Here is a 25,845-nt window from a genome sequence, read left to right as displayed (position 1 = left end):
ATAAATTGTGATCACACTTGGCTAAATATAGAATGCAGTAAATATCTGATGGGCATCCACACATTATAGAAATTAGACATTCAACCCTACATAGTAATTTTAAAACTACAGACAAATACCTTTAAATCAATATCATTAGAAATCAGTTACAACAACTACAATGACAATGAAATCTCTGTACAATGAAAATATTTCTGAATCACAGATGATAATCAAATTATTTTGAACAAGGCTAAACACCAAAACAGTTCAACATAATTTAGTAATTGGGACAACTCTTGAGAGATATTTATTTTTAATCAAAGCAAATTTATTTGGAAAAATTTTCCTCCAAATTTTACCTTAGGTTAATTTATAAATTTTCTCCTGCTCTTCCCTATTCTTCATTTTAAGGCTGTGTTTTAAATGTTATACCACTGAGATTTTACTTCTAAAATCTTACATATCTAAATGCTGCTACATTGCATACATGATTAAAGTATTAAATGCATTTAAATGTATGTATCCCATATTAACATTCCAAACACATATAAAACTATTATCAACAGCATGTGACTTTCTTTTCCTTTCTTTTTTTTTTTTTTTTTGAGATAGGTTCTGTCTGTTACACAGGCTGGACTACAGTGGCATGATTTTAGCTCACTGCAGCTTCAAACTCTTGGGCCCAGATGATTCTTCCGCCTCAGCCTCCCTAGTAACTTTTTTTTTAGAGAGAGAGACAGGGTTTCACTTTGTTGCCCAGGCTATTTTCTAGATATCTATAAAAAAAAATTAGCCCTGCAAAGTGTTCTAGAAAGGGTTTTTCTTTTCAGAATATCCATATTCTCCAAGTAGCAAGTTAGAATATAAAGCATGTATTTGCCATTAAACCTTTCTGTTAGAAAAGTAAACATGAAATTGCCTAATAGAGACCTATCTCAGATGCTAAATAGAATTATTTATAACATCTTTGGAATATAATTATGTGAGCTAAATTTAACCATCTGGCATTTTGTTTCCTGCGGACAATTTGCAATAGCATAGAAAAATATTTTGTTTGTGTTTCTTATCAAACAGATATGCTAAAGTTCTGCTTAGAGAGTAATAGCATTTTATTCTAACTTTCAAAATAAGGTAGTCCATTTGCGGCAGTTTGATATAGAAGTAAACAAAAATTTTTAATATTAATAAAACACTAGCACATACACTGAAAGCATCTAAGAAATTCAAAATATAAAACACACACCAAGTAATGACCATATGAGTGGTAATACATTGAATAAAGGTCTTTTGAAGAAGTTGGAGAGTTATGATTACCGAGCAGGCTAGATAATTAAATAATTAAACATTTTGATTGAAAAATATACATAGTTCATTAAAACAGGGACTCTAACTCCACTTCTCTAGCTAAGCTTCTATTCACATGCCAAGTTTGTTCTTTAATTAGAAAAAAAAGACTGACATTAACTTCAATGCAACATAATAATTCATAATAATGATGGTATATTATTCTCTTGAGCTTGCAGGAATATAGCACATGACATATGGCATGATACAGGCACCTGTGTGATCCTTTGGGGACTTAGGTGGTACATATTAATTAGCACCTGGAAAATAAAATCTGTTTCCTTCTGAGAAAAGCTACCTCAGTGTTTATTGGCTTAAGCCCTCAAAGAAATTAAATGAAATATTGTTAGGCTGTGTCTGCACTCATTAAAGCTTTGTCTAGATGTAAGCACTGAATCAAATGCTTCTGAGTTAATTCTTGACTGAATCGTGCATAAGACAGCAGAGTAATCATGCATTTCTTTGTCCTTGATGATTGGATTTTGGCATTAAAAAAATCCATCAAAATTACCATTTTGGTTACAGAAAATTATATAATTGTATAATTTAAACAAAATAATCTAACCAGAAACATTAAAATTTGAAGCCACTTCATTTTCTTAAATGCTGCTTGAGACTGCCTCAGTTTAACCCTTTTATTTGTAAATTCAGATCAAATCCAAATATAAGATTATAAATGTCTTAAGAAATATGTCATCTTGCAATAATCAAGGTACCAAGCCTGCTAAAGGCACTTTAGTGTGTATATCTTTGTCAGACAATGGAACGATATTATAAAACTAAAACTCTGGCTGATTAATAGATCATTTAAATTGAGACTGATAGATCTCAAAATTACTTCTCAGGGGGAAAAATTACAATGTTAGTGTGTACCTAGAAAACAGAAACTTGAGTAGACATGGTAATGACCAGAAAAGGCTATCTTTTATACATTTCTTTTGCTGTGCTTCAAATTCATGTCACCTAAAATTGTGGAGTACACAAAACAAATCTACTTAACTGAAAAGTATTTTCAATGAATGGGATGCTTAGAACTCTGTGAGGGTTTTTAAGGTCTTTCTGAATAGCAAATTCTAATGAGGCTTTTTAAAGTTGATAATTTAAACTCATAAAAGAAATAGAAACTCACTAGTGTGGCTGGGCAGAATATTTATTTTCTCAAATATTGTATTGTTTGTTTGTTTTTTCCCTGCACTGTATCCACGGTCCCGTGATGAAACTGTTATGTTGCTGATATATTTATTGGAATATGTGGGCCAACTTCCTTTCCACTCAACATATGGATTGGTAATTTAAAACAATTCCTTTCTGTTAAGGAAATGTGCAGATAAGGCACATTTAAATAGCCCATTAAACCAATGAAATGACAATGTGTTACCCTCACAGAAAGCTTTATTTTTGGAGTAATCAGTTACACATATCACAGAATGTCTCATGAGAATATTTTTGGCTAGGTCTACCAATTTGTCGTACAAATAATTATAGACTTTCATTTGAGGCAAAGATGCTGATTCATCATTAGTAAGATGGTCACAAATAATCATTTATTTTATTTTTGTGAACATCTATCTTTCTTCTGGGGAAACTTACTATATGCTCTACATTTATTTAATTTAAAAAGTCAATTGGTTATTCTGAATTTTTAAAAATAACATAAAACTGTGGTTCTAAATCACAGCACCTGCTTTTCTTTTTTTAATTGAAATTATATAAACATTTAGAGAAGGAAAGTGTAAGACTTGTGGTTTCTGGTCTCTTTTTACTGTTTGTAAGCCTACTTGTCATGATATTCCACAATGGCGCACTTGCCTTTTCATGCTCTTTAGATATCTTCAAACTTTACCTAAATATATACACCATTGTTGGAGGGGCTACCATCATCAGGAATGATGTCATTTGTTTCTTCAAACTCCTTTATTATACCAAAAAAATGACAGACTGCACAGTCTGATCAGTTTTGGAGAAATATGTTAAAATTTTCAATTATATCACTTTCTAGAATGAAAATAGTCTGATTTTTTTTTTTTTCAGCACTCAGTGTAAGAACAAAGAACTGAACACAGTGAGCCCAGAAGAGAAACATGCCTCATCATTTTTATTAGCTTTGAAACTGTGGACAAGTCACTCAACCTAGTTTTCTCATTTTTAAATGTGGTGTTGTGGGAATTAAAAAAAAAAATACATGGAAAAATTCTAGAACACCAGTGCCTGGGATATAGCAGGCGCAAATATAAGCTGCAACTGAATTGTTTTCTTAGGGATAAAATGGGTCCACTTTTCTTTTCTCATAATGATTCCATTAATAACAAAGATTTATGTCTTTCTTGTTACTGTGACTCTTCGATCTATCTAGAAATTTCAACTAGAATTTTCTTGGAACCTACGTTGGAACCTATGATTAATGTAGATTAGAAATTCTTAAACATCAGTGTGTGTAAGAAACATCCGGAAATCCTGCTGAAGACGTAGATTCCTAGCCCTGTCTTTCTAAATTTCACATTTTGAGAAATGGTGATTTAGATTATTTAATTAACACTGGCCTAACTTGCCCTCTTACAGAAATAGTTTGCTCAACGTTCTCTCAAGTACCCAGTCTTTGTGTCCTTTGCCTGAATTCCTGGGGACAGTTTTGTTTGTCAGGTACAGTCAGAGAAAGAACTAGCCTCGAATTAAAACCAGCCCATGCAACATCTGATAGAATGGCTGGTTACATAGAATGCACTGGAAAAGATCATTTATAACCCTGTCTCCTCAGGGAGAAGCAAGATATACTGCATGAGAAAGCAGAGAAGCTTAAATTCCAGTGGTGCTTTTGTTACTAACTAAATACATGACTATGTCCAAGTTTCTTACTCACTTTGGGTTTAGTTACTACATCTGGTGGGGGTAACTGATAGTGCCTTCTCTGGCTGAAGGCAAGATCTCACGGCTTAGACCAGAATCCTTCTTAGGTTTTCTTTTGATTCTGAGACTTATGCTTTTCCATAAAGGGCAGTATTTCATGCATACCCTGCCTGAACATAAATTTCACTGTTACGCCTTTGCCACATTTTCTTCAGAGAATATTCATGATTCATTATTTCCTAGGCATCATTCTATGTATGAAAGATTGTGAGAAGCACCAGGCATATGGACAATTCAGCAACAATTTAAACCTACTACCAGTTCACATAACACTTGCTATTAACTTGCTCAGGATTTTATTTATTTGGATCTATTGGGGGTGGGGTGGGGAGGGGAGTGAAATGATGTACATTTGGAGGCATCCTCAGGTAATCACACTATAGAAATAATGCTGCTAGTTAAGAGGTTTGTTGCAAAGATGTAAAGCAGCATGTATAGAATTTTGGACATCTGCTTTAGTTATAATTAAATTTCTCCATGTATCTCTTAATAGACTAATACAAACCATAGTTAACTACACTTTTCAAATAGAAATAACATTTAATTTAGAGGTGAGGAATACAGAAGAAAGTTTTTATCTATACAATGTGACTTACCTAGGTATGCAATCTTTAAACAAAGATGAAGAAGAAACATATTTTCTGCTCTCAGTGCTATTGCAGGTTATGGGAATAAATTCATTTAGAAATTTGCTCTAAAATAGTGAACTACCAAACTGATAATAGTTTGCCTTTCTTTGTTTTAATTTCATCTGTAAATGAATAACAGGAATGAACACATCAACCTGTGGTTAAATATTTAAGTTCTTCTGGTATAAGACTTTCTGGCGTTTGGGCTCACATGCACCTGCATGTGTATTCCCACCTCTTTTCTGATGATCTCTGAAGAGGAAGAAAGCTCATGAATGTCTCGGTATGCACAAGCCTGTTTATTTCTAGCCCTTTCCTATACACATTCTTCAACATGGCAAATGTTTTCAAACAAATACATTGGTAAAAAATAATATTGTAAGGTAGTTTCATTTTTCATCTAAAAATACGTGCACACAGGCAATTTCCATGAAAATGGGTTTCTGCTTAAATTATCTAGCTAATTGCCTCAATTCCATGCTTTGCCTTGAGCGTATAAAAATAATTTAGGGTAGAAAGTGTTGAACCTTATAAATCAATTAATGAATATTGATTAATTATCTTCCCTCAACTTTAGTTTGCCTTTAGACTAAGACTAGGTTTATGCTCATCCATAAAAAGTGAAAATTTAAACATACACAGACTGTCTGCAATGCTGCTCTGGTGGTGTGTGATGGGGAAGTATGTTCGAATTAGGTAGAGAAAATTTATATGAAATACTCTGAGGCTATGTTTCCTAAGGGGAATTGCTTTATCCAGTATAGGAAAATCATTTTTCAAATAAACTTCTAAAGATAAACTAGAACTTTAACCTGACACTTAATAGGTAGAATTTTAGTGTTTGAGAGAATAATAGTAATTGCTAGAGCTATTCAACGACAATGTCAATATAAAAAACTTAGTTTTCCACATGAGAGAAGAATTGAAGTGTAGATGAGATACTCTCTTACAGTAACCCTGTAGAAACTTAGAAGCATGAGTATTTTCTAGATTTCCATCTTAGTCACAATTAAGGATAAAGAAGAAAAAATACCAAAAGTTTCTTCATAGTATTAAGGAGCTTGTATTGATAAAAACAACTATTTTTTTCATAGCAAGTTATTTTTGTCAGAGGCAGAAATAGAAATTTGATACTTTAGAAGATATTTTGGGTTTCAAAGAGAAACTTTGCTACTTTACTGTGGAAAATATATAGTACTCTGTGAAAGCTGCCTTACAGCAAGGAGTTTCAGAAAAGATACAAGAAAGAAAACCAATGTGAGATGCTTTCATTTTAGAGTAGTCTCTGTTTCAGTGTTTCCAAAAGAAACAAGAGAAAAAGTAATAAGATATGTTTTTCTCCCTCTTAAGACATACATCACTCCTGAAATTCTTAGAAAATCAACTGAGGCAAATTAAGGGTTTCAAAGCTAGTCACCTTGTAAGTTGTTACGAAAAAGATTTGCATTTAAATTGCTCTGTGTAGCTACCTTGAGATTTTTCCCTGGAATGCTTATGGCTCTTTTTTCATTAATACTTAAAAAAATACAATTTCATAACCAGTGTATTACTACATCTAGTTGTGTTAAGAAGAGAAACTTCATTTCATAAAATAGAAACATTCAAAGTGGTTTAGGTCAACTCAGTCAGAATACTTGAATTCTTCATATTGAACACTTAATAGTGAAGTTAATCTGAACCATATCAACTCTTCATTTCTTTTACAGAAACTAGGTCATTAATAGCTCTATCAGAGAGAATAAACTGTGTTCCCCTATGCTCTGCCTATAGGAACAAAGATACTCCAGAACTTCTTGAAACTTTCTCCTCAAAATAGTGTGTGTGTGTGTGTGTGTGTATATATATATATATATATATATATATATATATCAGATTTCTTTTTAATAGGTAATTTTTAAGTCCTATTTCAATAACTTGCTTTACATATTCAGAAATGTAGCTACAAAAAATATTAAATGTGCAAAATGTTCTTTTTATATTTACATTTAAAAAATACAATGTAATAATAGCTTTATACTTGTCAAAAAGCCATTGGGGAAAATAAGCCTTCAATGTCAGAAAATCTGGTTAAATTAGAGCTTTTGCTTGTGGAATTGTAAGCAAACTTTAAAAAATGCTCAGTTTTCTCAATTCTTCCCATCCAAGACACTCCTGAACACATCAAGTCCTGTTTTGAAGTAAACCTGAGCTGAATTAATGCTGTTCAACACCTCTGACAGGGCTTCCTGAAGGGTCTCATTTGATGCAAGGGGTTTGCCGTGTTCCCAAGCCTCCACAAGTATTGAAAACCGGCTTGTCTTTTCATCAAGGTGGTACAGGATGTTTCTGAAAAGAAATACAAAATGCATAAATGTTTCATGCACAATGCTATTTTTCTGTCAAACGTTGGAATGAATATTTCTAAGAGTCAGTGATGTTTTCAATAAATGAATAAATTATAAAAACATAATATGACTATTTTTCAACTCCTAATGAATTAACAAATTTAGACATTGATCACCAATAGTTTCCCATACTGATGAGAAAGAGAGAGATGATCAGACATTATGTGCCTCCTGGTGGAAGTACACAACACTATCTATGAGACAGAAAAAAAGCAGCTTTGATAGCAAAAGAAAATTGTATATGAATCTGATGATGCAAGAAACAGAAAACAATGTTAAATTATACCACGATGTATCATTAACAAAATATAGATGTGGAAAACTTTATAAGACAAATGACTCAGTTTATTCAACAAATAAATTGCAATACAATATATAATGCAGGAGGAACCTATAGATCCGAGTTTCTCAATGTCATCCTCTTCCTAGTCTCACTAGATAATTCTCTATTGTGGTGGCCACCTTGTGTATTGTAGGATGTTTTGCAGTATCCCTGGCCTCCACGCACAAGATATCAGTAGCACTCCTCCTTTCGTGTAAAAACCAAACACGTTTCTGAATATTGGCAAAATATCCATAACAGAGCAAAATTGCCCCCCCCAAAAAAAGAAAAGAAAAAAATCAACTATTCACAAAGCATAGACCTTACTAGACTTGTATTTAAACAGTTTAAAATCTAAGAAGTAGTGCAAAACTGAACACTAGTTATTGGGTGACATTTGGAAATTGCAAATATTTTAGATGTGATAATGGCATCATCAATGTTTTCTAAAAGTGCCCTTATCACTTAGAAATATTAATACACACTGTAATATTTGCAAATGAAATGTTATTATGTCTGGAATTTGCTTCAAATATTTGGAGGGAAGATGAGAGAGTAGAGCTACAGACGGTATAGAAGCAACACAGTTGACCATTAGTTGATAACTGTGGAAACTGGGTAATAGAATTCATTACACTATTCTCTGTTCTTTTATATATGTTTGACATCTAGAATACCATCTTCTCACAAGTGTGGGATGCATAATAAAATAGTGACCTGTAACTTAGTCAAATTGCTGAGAAAGATAAATTTGATTTGGGAAAGTCTAACATAGTCACCTTTATTCATTGATAAATACCAATAGATGTATTTTGTTAGAAAGTTATGAATCATTGCATCATTGTCTTATTTCTAACCCAAACTAGCTAAAATCCCATGGTCTAATAAAAGAGGCAAACATGTAAATAACTTAAATCCATTTTTCTAATTGTTTTAGTAGAGATGTAAGGTCTAGCTATAACAGATGATAGATTGCTACTGGGAAAGGTCAGAAAAAGGTCTAAAACAGAGAATATTTAAACAGCATCTTGAAAGATGAGGGGAGCTACCAGTTACAGAAGTTTAGGAAAGGAAAAAAGCTAAAAGAGATGAAGACAGGGCAGCATCCTATGCAGAAGGAATGGCATAAGCAAAGACACGAAACTATAGAACAACATGATATCCTTAGTGAAATCCATGTTAGCATTTTCGTAAGATCAGAGTATAGGGCCAGACTGGGCAATGATAGGAGCAGACATGGGAGAACAAGTCATAGCCATATCATATAGGGCCTGGTATACCAAGGTAAAAAGATTAAGCTTGTTCCTATAAGCAATAAGAAACCAGTGAAAGGATGTAAGCAAGAAAGAAAGGTGATTATATTTCATTTTGGAATAATTACGTTAGCTGTAATATAGTGTCTGGAGAACAGAAGATCACTTAGTCCAGACAAAAAGTGACAAAGACTTAAGTTACACAGCGATGACTGAGTTTGAAAAGATGGAATCAGGGCCACAGCACAAAATTTATTAATTTGTAATTTTCTCCAGCACCAGCATCAACTTGATTGAGTTCTTGATCACCATTTCCTCTCTCAGCAGTGCTTCACTGTCTCAGTCTTGCCAGCACTTTTCACCATGTACTCTGTAGGCATTTATGGGGAGTGAAATCTACCTAATCCCGCAAGCCAGAACACTGTAAGTCATTCACTTTCCTTACATATCCAATTGGCTTCTGATATTCATTTATCTGTCTCCGTGTCTTATCTGTTGTGATATCCTGATCCATATTTTCAAGGATATGTTATGATCTCATTGCTTTACACTTCAGAGTGAAGAACACGTTACTTCTGTATCAAGTCTAATTCAGTGCTGGGAAGCTAGGAGGTCTTTAGCCATGGTGATTTAATTTAGTTAAAATTTTATCCGGCTTAGTTCAGTGCTGGGAACTCAGTAGACCCTCAATAATGTTGGTATAAGTTATATCAATTCAGCTTATTTTGCATTTTAAGCCCTAATTCATTGAAGAACGGTCGATTTTGTATCTTTTGAGAGCAATTTCTGTTGAAACGAGTATATGATGAGTGGTGGTGGGAAAAGAAGATTCTTGAATAGAGAGATTATTTCAATGATTATGTTCAAGACAGAAAAATTTAAATGGGAACTATCTCTAATAGTCCAATATCCTTGATCTTCATGCTTATGAGTAAACTTGGCATTGTATTAAGAAAATAGAGCAATGCAAGAAAGATACTCTCAAAATTCTGAATATTCTTGAATTCAGGTTTATAGTTTGTATTAAGAAAAATATATTCCCTGATTATGGGAGGGAGAAAATTACTTCCCAGGTGGAAGAGGGTTGTGAGCAATGCTCTGGTACAAGGCCTTGTGGAGTGATGAAGCTCTGTAGCCCAAGGAGCACATAAAAGAGGGATAGAACTGCCTCTGGCACTGGGGACAACTCCACCTGCCTCATCACCAACACTGCTAGATTGACCCACATTCTGGTCACCTGGCCTGGGAAATAAATGCACACTCTATGCCCATACACACAACTGCTCCAGCCCTCTGTTACAGGTGAGAAATATGCGATCTGGGAATAAACTGTATGTTCAGTAATCACAAAATTGATTCATCATCCAGCACCAGGAAATGTTAGACTCCATGTATACTCGGAAAATTTTGTTTCTACTTCCAGACGCAGAACATTCTTTAAAGCAGACGTTCTCCCTTTGCTATTCTCCAGGTATTCTTAACATTAAAGGGATTTTCAGAAGAAGCCATTCAACCATGCGAATATAATCATGTAAGAGATTATTTATGTATGTACATATACATATGTATACATGTATTTTTATACAGAGAACTTTTGAAAATGTTTTGATAATATCTCAAAATGACTTAAACAAAATAGCAATAGCGAGAATTAGTGAAATACTTATTGAAAGTTTCCCTAAATATTCCCTAAATGAAAAATTTTATTTCATAAAAATGAGAAACCAAATAATTTTAGAGACACTTTGACTGAACTGTAGAATTGTTCAAAATGGAGATGAAGCTGCCTAGAATATTTTTGCACATGACAGAACCTAAACAAAAGTTAGTTTTTTTCAGGCTAACATAACGTTTTTTGTCATTTAGGAGAAAGAATTGGCTTCTGGTGCCAGGATACATATCAAACATATTTACATTTATAATCTATTATTTAAACAAACATAAATATAAATGGATATATGTATATGTAGTTATATATAAATGATGAAACAGTCATTTAGTAATCAAGATATTTTAGATAAAAATGGATTAAAAACATTTTAATTATTCAGCCATGTAAAAAATACTGCTTTGTAGACAACTTATACTACTTTACTAATAAGAATAAACTACTATAAAAAACTAATCATTTTTCATATTTATAGTTTTGAATTCTCTTCCTTCACTTTATGAGCTTCATGTTTATGAATCATTAAATGGCAAATATATTTCCAGAATTTAAGAGAGAGTACAATCTATATTTTTAAAATTGTATCAAACATTTTATTTCCATACGTTGAGGACATATTGTTTAGTATGCTGACAAACAAAAATATTATATCAAGAACTATTCCTTAAATGAGCTGTAACATTGCAACTAGTATATTATGGGGGGCATGTTTAAAGATTCTTAGGCTGTTATAATGGCTTTTCCACATTTTCAAAACCCAATGGCATGAAGTACATTTCCACGTATACATTCTGTGCTTATTAAATGTTAAATATCCATATTTAATTTAATGATAAGATGTTATTAATAAAATATGCTCATATAAGTTACAGATTAATCCTGTGATGGCAATTCACATAAGCATGAACATCTCTATTTATATTTTTGTAAAATGTGTCAATAACTACCATAAAATATCTAGAAGAGATATAATGTAGAAGAATAAAAATACATCCTAAAATGTGCAGGTCTAAAACACAAGAAATTAGAATGATTTACTATTTTATAACTGAAAATCAATATGGACATTTCCTAAAGGCCAATGCAATGGAATGTGGAGTAGGCCAACACTTGCTTCTCCTACCTAGTAAGCAACATAGTAACATGCTTTTATAATGACTGTAAACAAGCCATATGAGCAGAAATGAATCTTTTTTTGTTTGAGAAATTCTGCAAGTAGCTAAACACATTTTCCATATGCTACATGATTCAAGCAGTAGGCTTGTGGCAAGCTATTACAGAAGATAAACACTCATATCCATTTCTACTCAAATTGGATACAAATCAGCATAAGGCTAGGATACCGAGATTCTAGTAGAATACAAGTGACTGAGATTTTTTTCACCATCATTTAAAAAAACCTTCATTTTGGGTAACTGCTGATGTTACTTGATTTAGATGATCTTTATTATAATAGTAGAAATACGTTTTTCACCCAGATAAATTGTATTACCTTAAAAACAAATTGGGGCTAACAAAAATATCTCCTTTAATGTTTCATGAGAAAGATCATTTCTCCTATTGATTTTCAGAAGTAGTTCCTCTTTTGTGTACTGAAAACCACTTAGCTTCCTGCTTACATAAAGTAAATTTTTGCATTTTGAATCATTTATGAAAATATAGCATTACATTACTTTTAATACTTAAATGGAGGGTTAAAACAAAATCACATTTTTACATTTTATCACATATGTTCTCATTTCTTGGCTCTGAGAACTTTTACATATTCAACCATTAATCCTAAGTACTCCCAGAATCATCTCTTGACAGCAAAACCACTATTATACCATTTTTAATATGCAAATGCTTCTTGTTTGTAAATATTTCAATTAGATCAATACTCGTATGGAAGCTTCTAATTCAAAATCTCTTTGAATTCCCATGTAATGTCACCAAAATTGAATTGGTCAAATAGAGTTAAAAGATATGAACAATAAACACTATATCAGAGTCCCTAAGTGTGTCTCTCCTCCATTATAAACCCATATTTTTCAGATTAGGAAAGACTAGGAATTGACAAATAGCCAGTCAAAAGGTACATGTCTGGCAGAAAAAAAATATGGTGGAAAGAAGGTGAGAATATAGTTTAAGAGTTTCCATGTTAAGAGTCTGTCCTTTACAACCACAAGGACTCATATTCCTTATTGAATCATTCCTGCTCTTCAACACACCTGTTTCAGTCCAATTTACAAAAGGTTCCCTGCAAGAAGAATAGATTGTGTTAGCATAGATCTAATTCAATAAATCACCATCTTATTTGCATACACAGAACATGTATCTTAGAATGGCATGTAGAGACATCAGACCTAATTAAAATATTATTTAATTGAAATCATTTTGGTAGTCATCATGTGTAAAATAACATTAATTCCACCCTCATGACTATCTTTCCTCATATGTAACAATTTGGATCTTATAAATGTAATTCCTACAGTTATCCTGACCCACACGCAACACAAAGAGACTACTAAAAGGAAAGCATAATATATTATTGATGACACTAATGAAATTACAACACACATCACTCATTTTAATGAGCCTGTTTCAATGACACATCATGGTGACCAGGAAAGAATAGTGCCAAACTCAGAAACCTAATTAATAACTCCCGGCAGTATCAGTGAAGGAGATGAAATATCTTTACTCAACTGACAAATCTTTTCTTCTCAACTAAAGCAAAAGAAAACTGAAAAAAAAAAAAAATGAATTTTGAAATAAAGGCAACTAAAATCTTCATGAGTCATTTCCATGTGTTTGAATTAGTAAATTAATGACGGAAATGATGACTCTTTTTCAAATGTTCTTTCTTATATTCATAAATGGGCACAGGATGCCATCCATTGTAAGTCTGAATTAACATTCATTATACCCCATATTGAGAAACTCCTAAATGAAATCACACTAAATAATAAGTCATGTCTTTCAAAACTGACTGAGTATACATGCTGAATGCAGAGAGAAAAGGCCAGCTAAATTTCATACACTTGTTGCTAATTCTTTTAGGGATTATACTAACTGTACTCCATAGTTAACAGTGGATTACTGTATTTATATCAACATCAGAAGAGATTATTTTACTTGGAGACTACATCCATTAGAATGCACAAAATGCGTGGCTACACTATTTATACTACACGTATCTTTTGAGCTAAATTTGAATTAGTTCTATACTAGCAAAAGCAGAATGAGAATCAAGACTTTATTGATATTGTCAAGCCATAAGCTCACTCTGCAGACACTAAGGCACAAAGACATGTGTGGTATATTGTTGAGGGAAATGGCTGCAATTATTTTCATCTATGTATGGAAACTCCTTTAAAATAAGACTTTGCAGCTCATTCCATCAAGAGGCACAGACTACTTCTTTACCTCTTGAACTTGGTTTGGGCCTTCACCAACAGAATATAGCATATTTAGAAAGCCCATGTCTCAAAATCTCCTATATGGTGCTTTCTCGCTCCCTCACCTCCCCACAGTTTTGGCAAGCCACGATGCTGCTACTCTCTCTCTCTCTCTCTCCCCCCCCGCCACCCACCCTGCCTCTCCCTCCCTCTCCCCTACTCCCTCTCCCTCTCCGTCTCTGCAAAACCACCATGTTACCATGTGAACAATACGGGATTAGTAAGCCTGCTGGAAGAGGAAAGAACACAAGGATCTGGTCAGTAGAGGTTTGTCTTTACTAGCTAGCCCCAAGACAACTTCACAGAAGAGTCACTGGTTGCAGACACAAATACAGATAACAAGACACAGGTCAACCCCAACCAGAAGAACCACCTAGCTAAGTAAAGCTTAAATGGCATATTGAAGAATAGCAGGAAAAAACAGTTATTGTTTTAAGCCATTAGATTTTGAGGTGATTTTCAATGAGGCAATAGGTAATTTATAAAATTTGTTAGTGTTTTTCTTCCCATGAGAATTTGTTCTTTATTTTATTTTACTTTATTTTATTTATTTATTTATTTATCTTTTGAGATGGAGTCTCGCTCTGTTGCCCAGGCTGGAGTGCAGTGGTGCAATCTTGGCTCATTGCAAGCTCCGCCTCCCAGGTTCACGTCATTCTCCTGCCTCAGCCTCCCAAGTAGCTGGGACTACAGGCACGTGCCACCACGCCTGGCTAATTTTGTTGCATTTTCAGTACAGATGGGGTTTCACCATGTTAGCCAGGATGGTCTCAATCCACCCACCTCAGTCTCCCAAAGTGCTGGGATTACAGACGTGTGCCACCGTGCCCATTGACAGAGTACAATATGGATTTGACAGTTCTTAAATGACTAGCTAAACTCAGGAAATATCATTAGTAAATCATGCCACACAGTCCTCATGAGGTATGCATTACAAAGTTAGGATATCTGTACTGATTTATTAAAAGTTTAAAAATCCGTTCACAGAGTGACAGATGGACTTTTCACATAAAACAAAAACCAAGGTCAGCCATTGTTATAGACTGAATGTGTTCCTGCCTCAAATGCACACGTTGAAGCCTTAGCCACCGCAAGTGGGATGATATTAGGAAGTGGAGCCTTCAGTGTAATTAAATTTAGATACGGTCATGAGGATACAGCCCCCAAGATGAGATTAGAGCCTTTATATGAAGAGGAAGAGGTACCAGAGATGCAGCAAGAAGGCAGCCACTTACAAGCCAGCCAGAGTACCCGCTCCAGAACCTGGCCAGACTGGCACCCTGATCTTGAACTTCCCAGTCCTGAGAACTGTGAGAAATAAATGCCTGTTGTTTAAGCCACCCAGTCATAGCATTTTGTCTTAGGCAGCCTGAGTTGACTATGAAAACCATCATAGCATAATTTTTTAAAATACGAATTATCTTGAAGAGGTATGACTCAAGAAATAGATAAAAGTGTCTGTTTTCATTTATAATTAAATATAAAATAGAACAGGGGACTGTAGAGGGAATAAACAACTGTGTTCTTTTGCAGTTACTGTCAAGAGTTCTCAGTCCATCTAACTACATTGTTTTTCTTTTTTTTTCTTTTTTTTTTTTTTTGAGACAGAGTCTCGCTCTGTCGCCCAGGCTGGAGTGCAGTGGCCGGATCTCAGCTCACTGCAAGCTCCGCCTCCCGGGTTTACGCCATTCTCTCGCCTCAGCCTCCCGAGTAGCTGGGACTACAGGCGCCTGCCATCTCGCCCGGCTGATTTTTTGTATTTTTTTTAGTAGAGACGGGGTTTCACCGTGTTAGCCAGGATGGTCTCGATCTCCTGACCTCGTGATCCGCCCGTCTCGGCCTCCCAAAGTGCTGGGATTACAGGCTTGAGCCACCGCGCCCGGCCAACTACATTGTTTTTCAAGAGAAGTTTCCTGAGTAAGAAGTTATCTTTTAGGATATTCAAGTAAGACTCCCATTCCACTATACGATGCTTGATAGCTTAACAATAAAGAAAACTTAAATTTTTGCATTAAAAAACCTTCTACTAATTCAAAAAGAAGACTAAAATCAGATAAAGTTAACACAATCCTTAGTGCCTTTCAGAATTTGGAGAAGAGAGTGATATGGTTGACTACTCTTTTTTTCACACTCATTTAATTGGTTTCTTGTTTTTATTTATATTTCATTGCAGCTATTTTCTTTCATCTTATCTCTAACTGTATGTATGAACTCAAACTCAATATTTAGATAACTTTTCTTTCTTATTTGGAACTCATTATCTCCTAGTATTTCAGCTTTCACTCAGTAGGTAGAACCTGTCACCCTCCAAAGACAATTTTATTTGAATACCCTACAGGCTTTTGACAATTAATATAAAGATGCATTTCCTTTCATCTACACCCTAAATATTTGCATTGTCCTTTTTCCATTGTTCTTTAGTTACCTCCATTACCTCTGGCAAACAGTAATGCTCAGGTCACAAAACCAAACAAAATAGGTAATTCAGCTTTATTTTTTTTCATTTATTTTCTGATTTTAATAATGAGAAGGATGTGGACTATTTGTTTGGAAGTTCAGTCTAAAGCCAAAAGTTTGTCATTTAAGCTGCATCTATTTGAACAAAGTGAGTAATTCAGCCAGTATTGATTTTTTTCTGCTTATTCTACTGAACAGCTTTCATTAAATATCTAATATGAGTAAGTCACTGTGTTAGTTGCTTAGGGATAGAAACTAGAAGTTTACAGTCTAGGTTGGAAGCCAAACATGTGATGAATAAATCAAAATATTATTTTGAACTTATTGTTTCTATAATGCTTTTAATAAATACTATATGGTATGAGGTTATTTAATTTTATGTTTTATAAAATTCTTCACTTTATTCTATATTTATATTCAACTGTTAGAAAATGCTGCTTTGGGCCAGGTATGGTGACTCATGCCTGTAATCCCAGCACTTTGGGAGGCTGAAGTGGGCAGATCATGAGGTCAGGAGATTAAGACCATTCTGACTAACAAGGTGTAACCCCGTCGCTGCTAAATATACAAAAAAAAAAAATTAGCCAGGCGTGGTGGCGGGCGCCTGTAGTCCCAGCTACTCGGGAGGCTGAGGCAGGAGAATGACATGAACATGGGAGGTAGAGCTTGCAGTGAGCCAAGATCATGCCACTGCTCTCCAGCCTGGATGACAAAGAGAGACTTCGTCTCAAAAAAAAAAAAGAAAATGCTGTCTTGTTATAAATTTTATCTTGCCTCTCTATGTCATACACTGTCCATTGTCATGTAGTACAAAGTCTACAAATATTCTATGCAGTGCTCACTGTGTGCTTTATGGTTTAGGAGAAAATCTCCAGAGGCAGTTCCTCACGGTATGAATTTAACTTGGGTTATCTGATCTCAATTGTCATAATGTTGATTCAGGTAACACAGTCCTAATTAAGCATAAGACAATTCTTTAACCAAACAGATTATTTCAGAAATAGGTATGTGACCAAATGTTGTCAAGTACATTTGAGAAGAAGTTTCCTGCAGAATTCTAAAAGCAGTAGTTCCTTGGATTTCTGAAAGAACCAGCAAAAGCTAATCCACTTTTTCCTTTTGAAAAGTATGGGTTATGGATATGAAATCTATAAATGCCACAACTTCTTTTACCCCACCAGGAGGAAATCAGTCTTAAGATGAGCTTATACTACAGAAGGTAGAGCTGAGAGACTGAAAGAAACTTACTCCTTGATGACGTGATTGCAATACTGCATCAATCCAGCCTAACATCTGCATTTCCTCTTGATTTTCAATTATGTGAGTTAAGCCAATGCAAGTAAGACTTTGTGTTCTTTTCAATCAAATGTATCCAGATATACTAAACTTATTGATTACTTACTACAGTTATGAAAAACATGTATTTTCTTTTATAATTATAGATATAATTTTCTTTGACCTAAAGAGTTTAGATAATTCATTTAGTTGACATTTGAAAATGATTGCCTTGGGGTCAAAAATACATGGTTTCTCTTGAATAGCAAGTATTCAAGATGATTTGAACACTTCAAAATCAACAGAACATTGTAATGTTTGCTTAATTTTAGCTAGAATGAAAAGTAAGTACAAAATGCAGCAATTGACCTATTGAAACTATGAATGTTGAGGTATTTAACGAAAGAATGATTTAATGTAAATTACAAAAACTAGAAACATCACATTTCTTATTTTTAAGAATTGTTACAGAAGATAACACAACAAATATTCACTTTGAAAATGTGTCAAAAATTAATGTTTTAAAGGAGCACTTTGGTACTTTTTCTTAGCTGAGTAAATCTCACAGTTTATTGGTGTGTCACTATTTTTAACAACTTTTGCTGGCACAAGGAAATGAAAATGCTGTGGTTTTAATTTGTAAACAAATGGACACAAAAACAACGTATTATACAACTTTTAAAAAGTAAAACAATCTTATTTCAAAGTATCATTCAGTTTTTCTTTTAATGCAAGTACTAGACAGGCATTTTTAGTGATTATGTTAAAGTGAATTGTGAAAAGAATTTCCAAGTTGTGAGTAAATAGTAGAAATATCAGTTGTTGTTTTTTTTTTGCTTTGGGAATTCTAAAAGTAAATTCATCCACACTGTCAACTGTGAGTGTTAGAGGGTTGAAGTGGGTCCTTTGTGCTGTCCTCAGGTACCCAGCACAAAATAGGAGTGCATGTGGTTATATCCGACAGAGATTAACATGTCCAATTTAAGAATAAAATTAATTTGTTGAGAAAATATACTAGATATATATTTTATATACTATTTACTATATGTAATAGTTGACAGAAATAATAGAAGACATTGAGAACCAGTCAGTAACCAAGGGAAACTAAGTATAAGAATACTGCCAAGATCCCATTATAGAAATAGTCAGTTTAGGACATCAATGTTTGAGACACCCCCACTGCCACCTTTGCATTGGGAACACTCCTCTGTCATGATAATCTTGCTGCCTCTACTTCTGCTCTGCCACTGACAGAGGTTGTCCACAACAAGAGCGAATAATGTTGAACTGTGCCAATGTCTTGGTTTCTCTTCTTTCAGATGTAAAGTCCTGGGAGGGGTCATCCAGTTGGCTAAGCTTAGGGCACGTGCCTTTACCCTAGCTTAAATACAAATATTTGAACTCTGATTCACCTTCTGTGGAGAGACATATGCCCTGCTTCCAGCTAAGCTCACAGGGGACTCCCCCCATATAGAAAACAAAGTTTGATACCAGGCACTCAAAAATAAATTTTAGAAGAGCAATATCCTCTACACTGCTAATAGAAAAGTATATTTCCATAGGATTCTTTTAGAATTATTCTCTAGTTTGCTGCCCTGCCATATAGCACATTTTCTCCTCATATTAAATATTAGCAAGTATTCTATAATGTTCTAGGGATCATTACCAATTTAATGTGCAAAACTTTTAAAGGTGCTTAAGAGATTCAGATGCAATGGATCTGAGATGCTTTGAGTCTGTATTTTTTTCCCAGCTCCCTAACATAAACCTAATGCATGACACCCACATAAACTCAACAATTCCCCCAGTGAGTTTTACATATACAAAGACGTCTTGTCTTTTTTTTTTTTTTTTTCCCCAACTAGTTTCTTCTGGTGACATGTGTAATTATACACAAAATTATACGATTTAATTAACATTATGTAAATAGTGATAGTTAAAGTGTGAAGGAAAGAGTTATCTTTTTGAAAATGAACCTGAATGTTTTGGACAGACTTACATAGATTAATTGATGAAATTTGAAAATTTTATTCAATTATATGTGGAGACATAACTGAAAAGATTATTAATAAGGAGAGGAGGAGAGGAAAGGAGTATATTGACAAGGTAGAACAAAATCTGCATTGCAAATACCTATTTCTTGCTCTGAGGTGAAGAAACTGAAACTAGGAATGTTAGACGATGCATCATATGTGTTGTTTAAACAAGAAAGTAAATCTAGAATTCCAACTCCCAGAACAATACTCAAAGAAAAGTTCTTTGTCTTATACCAAAAGATTCATAATGAGTGTTTCAGTTAAAATAAAATGCTTTTTCAAGCATCTAAACATCTATTGGTTCTGCTTGTGTCACATAAAAGGATGTTTATTCTTCAGGCGGTATTTAGTCAAAACTCTATTCCTAAAAACTGAGAAGGCACATAGGTAACATCTTGAGTTCCAACTCTCATGAACTGGTGGTAGTGACTTGAAGTACTAGATGAAAAATGGATCTGGGGCTGTTTGTGGACCCAAAGAAAAACGTCTGTCATTACTCAGACTCCTGTTCACAGACCCTGCTTCACTGAAGATTATCTAGCCTATTTTCTTGATAGTAATGCATAGGATTGTTGAAGTAATCAATGCATGTATAAACCAAGTTATCAAAATGAAGAGAAAAAGTCATAATTATTTGGTGTTAGTAATTAAGTTAGCCAATCCTAGTAAGTCTTTTGAAATTTTGTATTCTAAATCCCTTGCTTTTCCTGTTTATGAAATCTGAGACAACTAAATAATTGTTACATTTCCTATTTACTAGATGCTCTAGACTCTGTGGTCACTGTGTGTTTAAACAACTGCTCAATCCATTATTAATTTATTAAATTACACTTAAGGAAAACAAAATGCATTTGTATTTTTTATTAATAATGCTGAGTTTCATGGATGTTTAGCTCTTTTTGTAAGATGTGTGTCACTATCTGAAGTACATACTAGTTTTTAAAGTAATTGACTTTATTTTGCGGGCTCAGTTCTATTAATCTATATCCACCTTTTTTTCTGGAAACCTAATATTTAATATACGCAGAAAATAATGCATGCAGTTCTTAACTGTACCCTTTGGAACCATGACCCTAAATAGAGAAGAATAAAAGTAATGGGTTCTTTGTACTAGACATCTTGATACAAGTCACCTTGACATTTTGTTCCATGCTTAATGAATGTTCTGGCAGGCATGTTAATCCAATATCCTGAAAACAACATTACTCAGTGAATTCTGAGCCATACAAAAGCCAAGACCTAAAGTAGTAGAGTATGTTCTCAGTTGAAATTATGTAAATGTCAGGTAGTCTGTGAGATAATTCCTCAATTGTATAAAATACATTAGGATGATTAAGTCATATGTGATGGTTAGATGACAGAATTTTAATACTTTTAACACAGAGAAGACATATCCAAAAGAGTCTACATTTTAATACAAATAAAATCATAGAAACTCTCATCATATCTAAGAAAATTTAGAAAGAATTTTACAGTAGAAGTTGACAGAAATTAAGGAAAAATAATTACCTTGAGAGCTCATTCATCAAGTATTTATTAGGCACCAACTGCTATGTGGGATATGAAAGAATTACAAAAACAATCTTAGTTCCAAAGGGATTGCTGAGTTTTGAGTTAATTTAAATGGGAGTGATTGAACAGTTTCAGAGTTATGGTCTTCTGCATATTTGGCTAATATACTTACAATAAAACAAAAGAAACTCTGAAGTTAAGGAATTCCACCTATTTTTCTTGTTCATGAAGACCTTGAAATATAAATTAAATTTTGAATCATTTTGAATATTTTATCTTCCCTACCTCAGAAAGAGATAATTTAGAGATGTTGGAGATAATTTGCAAAAATATCATGTAAAATCTACCTTGTAAAAATACCATGATATGCTAATAAAAATTTTAGTGGATATCGCAGCCTGTTATGTAAGTTTATATAGTTTTATTTTTCATAAATGATTATGTTTGATAATTCTTTGCCTTCATATAATTATTTGAGTAAGATTTCAATATTGTTTTCTAAGAAATATACTTACTTATATGACCATCTAGCCATGACTACGAGTACTAATGGCTATAGCTTAAAATTAAACTACAGTCATATATTACTTAACTACAGGGATATGCTCTGATAAATGCATCATTATATTATTTCATTATTGTGCAAACATGTGATAGCATGTACTTACACAAACATAGATGGTATAGCCTACTGCACATCTACGCTACATGGTATAGCTTATTGCTCATTGGCTACAAACCTGTACAGTACAAACCTGTAGTGTACAGAATACAATTATAACACAATGATAAATATTTGCATACATAAACACATCTAAACATAGAAAAGGCACACTAGAAGTACACTATAAAAGACTAAAAAATGACCTGGCACAGTGGCTCATGCCTATAATCCTAGCACTTTGGGAGGCTGAGGTGGGTGGATCGCTTGAGCTCAGGAGTTCCAAACCAGTCTAGACAACATGACAAACCTCATCTTTACAAAATATATAAAAATTAGCTGAGTATAGTGGCACACACCTGTAGTCTCAGCTACTTGGGGGTTGAGTTTGGAGGATCACTTGAACTTGGGAAGTCAAGGATGCAGTTAGCCCAGATCATACCACTTGCACGCCTGCCTAGGTGACAAAGTGAGACCTTGTCTCAAAAAAAAAAAAAGTAAAAGAACTGTACACCTGTATAAGGCACTTACCATGAATGCAGCTTGAAGGACTGGAAGTTTCTCTGAGTCAGTGAGTGGTAAAGGAATGTGAAGCCCTAGGACATTACTACTGTAGACTTTATAAACACTGTACACTTAGGCTATACTAAATTTATTTTTAAAATAGTTTTATTTCTTCAGTATTAAATTAGCTTTAGCTTGTTGTAACTATTTCACTTTATGAACTTTGTAATTTTTAAAACTTTTGGACTCTTGTAATAACACAGCTTAAAACGCACACTTTACTGCTGAAAAATATTTTATTTTTAAATATCTTTGTTCTAAAACTCTATGTTAATTTTTTTAACTTTTAAACTTTTTTGCTGACAATGAAGATACAAACACATTAGCCCAGGCCTACACAGAATCAATATCATCAATATCGCTGTCTTCCACCTCTGCATCTTGTTCCACTGGAAGGTCTTCAGAGACACACTTGGAGCTGTCATCTCCTATGATAACAATGCCTTCTGGAATACCTCCTGAAGGACCTTCCTGAGGCCGCTTTACAGTTAACTTTTTTTTATAAGTAGGAGCATACTCTAAAATAACAATTCAAAGTATCATATAGTAACTACATCATCTAGGGTTGAAGTCCTTTATTATTATCACCAAGTATCATGTACTGTACTTAATCATATGTGCTATATGTTTATATGACTGGCAGCAGTAAGTTTGTTTACACCATCATCACTACAAACACATGAGTCGTGCATTGTTCTTTATGTTACCAGGCAATAATAGGAGATTTTCAGCTCCATTATAATCTCATGAGACCACTGTAGTATATGTGGCTCATATTTGACTGAAACATTGTTATTCAGCACGTGGTTTTATAACATAGGTTTGCCTTTTTGTATTATGTTAGACACACTCATCAAAATCCCATTAAAAACAATAAGAATCGTTTTTAAAAACATTTGTCAATTTGAGAAATAACTTGAAAGTAGGAGGATATAAATTTCCAACAAGTGCCTATTCAACTTTATTTACGGTTTCATTTTTAACTGAGTTCTCAGATATTTAATCTCTTAAAAATAAGTGTTGACTACAAATTGAAATTACACATTTCAAAGTAAAAAAAAAAAATGCTCTTCAGAAAAATATATGCTGGATACTTGTAATAGGTAATTAGCTTCACCACTAATCTCTCATGTACTTTTTGAAAATAAGGCTATTAAAGAGTTGAGCCCAAAGGCAAGGAACATATAGCAAGGAAGGTACAAAAACAATGATATTTTAATCCTTAAAGTACAGCAAATAATTGTGATATTGATATATTTATCACAAAGCATTTCCAATGATGTCTATTCTTAAAATTTTGACATGTTACAGTTTTAAAAAAATGGCTTCATTGAATGTCTCTATTCAACTCCATGTAGCAAGGTAAACTTTGCTTTATCTTTTTTAATGGAATTTGAAAATTGCTTTTCACTTTCCAAATGGAGATGAGGTACAGTGATAACAATCGTTATTGCTACTATTGAACAGCTGTGAATAAATAAAGGCTTTGAGGATAAACCATACCAGCTTTGCCGTCCTGTGGTTTTATTCACACATAAAGTGTCCGTTCAGCTAAAAATCTTGTCTGACGGTATTTTGGAACCATTTCTTTTCCATTCTTGTTACTTTAGTATTTGCTATTTTTATGTACATTTTTGAGATATGTGTGTATATATGTATATATTTTATGTAAAAATACATGTATATGTACATTTGTATATGTGATATGTATACACATACTGTTTGTGTGTGTGTGTGCATGTGTGTGTGTAGTATGTTGTGTTTAATCAGTCCTACACTAGACTATGAGGACAAATTCTAAGTGTTTTGCCTTCCCCAATCATATAACTGAACAGTAAGCTGCTAATTATACTATGAAATACTACATGTTATAGTAATAAAAATCAATAAGAATAAAAGACATTCCACACTAAACAAACATATTTCTGTTCTAAGAGACCAAAGGGCTGATAATATAGTTTATAGACATGAAATTGAAGATAGAAAACCTTGTATTACTTACAGGTTGTTGAAAATTTCCACAGCAGCCTGTCTTGATATTCTCAAATTACCATATTCTTCTTTTCATTTCAAGAAACCTTAATTTTCATTATATTCCCATTATGTTCCCAAATCTTAATTTGCATCATATTTGCTTTGTCAAAATAAAAATTTATTTACAGAAATACTACTCATATCACTAATTATCCTACTTGAATGCATAGTATGAGGTTCACCTGAATACCTAACAGGGCTTAGAAAGAAGTTACTTTCTAGTAACTGAACAAAGTTCATAAAGTCACTTCTAGGCCAAGTACATATCATGCCTTTATATGCTTAATGCTATAAAAAATACATCATTATTTTTGCCCTATTGAGGTAGGAAGAACACTTTAAAGAAGTAAACATTTTGGAAAAAAGTGAATTACATCTAAAAAGTAATATCAATAACAGAGAGAGGGAAAAATAAGAAGAAAATACTAAGTGGTCAGTATCAAAATTATGTTCATCTAAGTGTACAGTTCATGCTGTTTCCCATGTAAGAGATCAAAACACACTGCCCCCAAACATGCTGTTTTGTCCTATTTGTTATTTAGAGTAAAAAACATTTGAAAAACAGCAGATGTAAGAAGGGCACTCTGAACTTCCTTTTGCTTCCTGAAAGCAGGAGATTAAATTCCTATGTGAAAGAGATGCTTATCACTAGGGAAGTGGAGACTGACAAAAATCTACACAAATAAATCCTGTTGAACTAACCAGCCAATCTTATCTTCCTAGTCATTTTTCCACAATTAACTGCCCTAGCCCACACTCCTCTGTCTTGCCGCTTTTCCACAATTTACTATTCTTTGTTCAGCCTAGTATATAAGCATTCAACTTCATTTCTTTGAGTCTTCATTTGTGTGTGTGTGTGTGGGATGGCTCTCATGTACGTGTAAAAATTACTAAATAAAATTTGTATGCTTTTCTCCTGTTAATCTGCCTTAGGTAAGTTTAACTCTTAGACTCAACAAGAAGCTCTAGGAGGGTAGAGAATAAATTTTGCCTCCCTTACCCCTACAAGACAAGCTTCCTGCCCCATCACCACCATTCTCTCTCTCCATGATCTGGAGCACATTAAAGTTACTTAACTCTGAAACTCTTCTTCCTCACCTGTAAAACGGAAAATATTAGTCCTAACAACTTAGAGTTTTTATAATAATTACATGAACTGAAACATGTAAAGTGCTTAGCACAGTGCCTGGCATATACAATAAAAAGCTTTATATATGTTACTTATGCTATTATTTGATATGTTTGCATTTGGCTTCCATGGGCGCATAAGCCCACAGCCCCGTAATTCTCAACTGACTTTGGCCTTAGTAACACAGAGCTGTGAGACCATCAGATGACATCTCCTGCCCAGGAAAGAGTTTGTCCAAAAGGAACTTTCC

The 25,845-nt window shown here is 33.7% G+C and overlaps 1 protein-coding gene across 3 annotated transcripts in view; it reads right to left on the bottom strand.

Annotated features, from left to right (window-relative positions):
- Positions 1-712: 712 nt before the first annotated feature.
- The window catches only part of NAALADL2 (N-acetylated alpha-linked acidic dipeptidase like 2), a 967,958-nt gene continuing 942,825 nt past the window's right edge, over positions 713-25,845 (bottom strand). For all 3 annotated transcript variants that reach the window (XM_033211735.1, XM_033211737.1, XM_033211736.1), the window contains one exon: positions 713-7,184. In XM_033211735.1, the coding sequence (XP_033067626.1) occupies positions 6,986-7,184 (199 nt within the window). In that variant the 3' untranslated portion in view covers positions 713-6,985. The remainder of the gene's footprint in view (positions 7,185-25,845) is intronic.

The sequence above is a fragment of the Trachypithecus francoisi genome, unplaced genomic scaffold (genome assembly GCF_009764315.1).
Source record: "Trachypithecus francoisi isolate TF-2019V2 unplaced genomic scaffold, Tfra_2.0 Lachesis_group0, whole genome shotgun sequence".
In the NCBI taxonomy this organism is placed as follows: domain Eukaryota; kingdom Metazoa; phylum Chordata; class Mammalia; order Primates; family Cercopithecidae; genus Trachypithecus; species Trachypithecus francoisi.
Note: the sequence above shows the minus strand (reverse complement) of the source record. Positions and strands in the feature narration are given on the sequence as shown.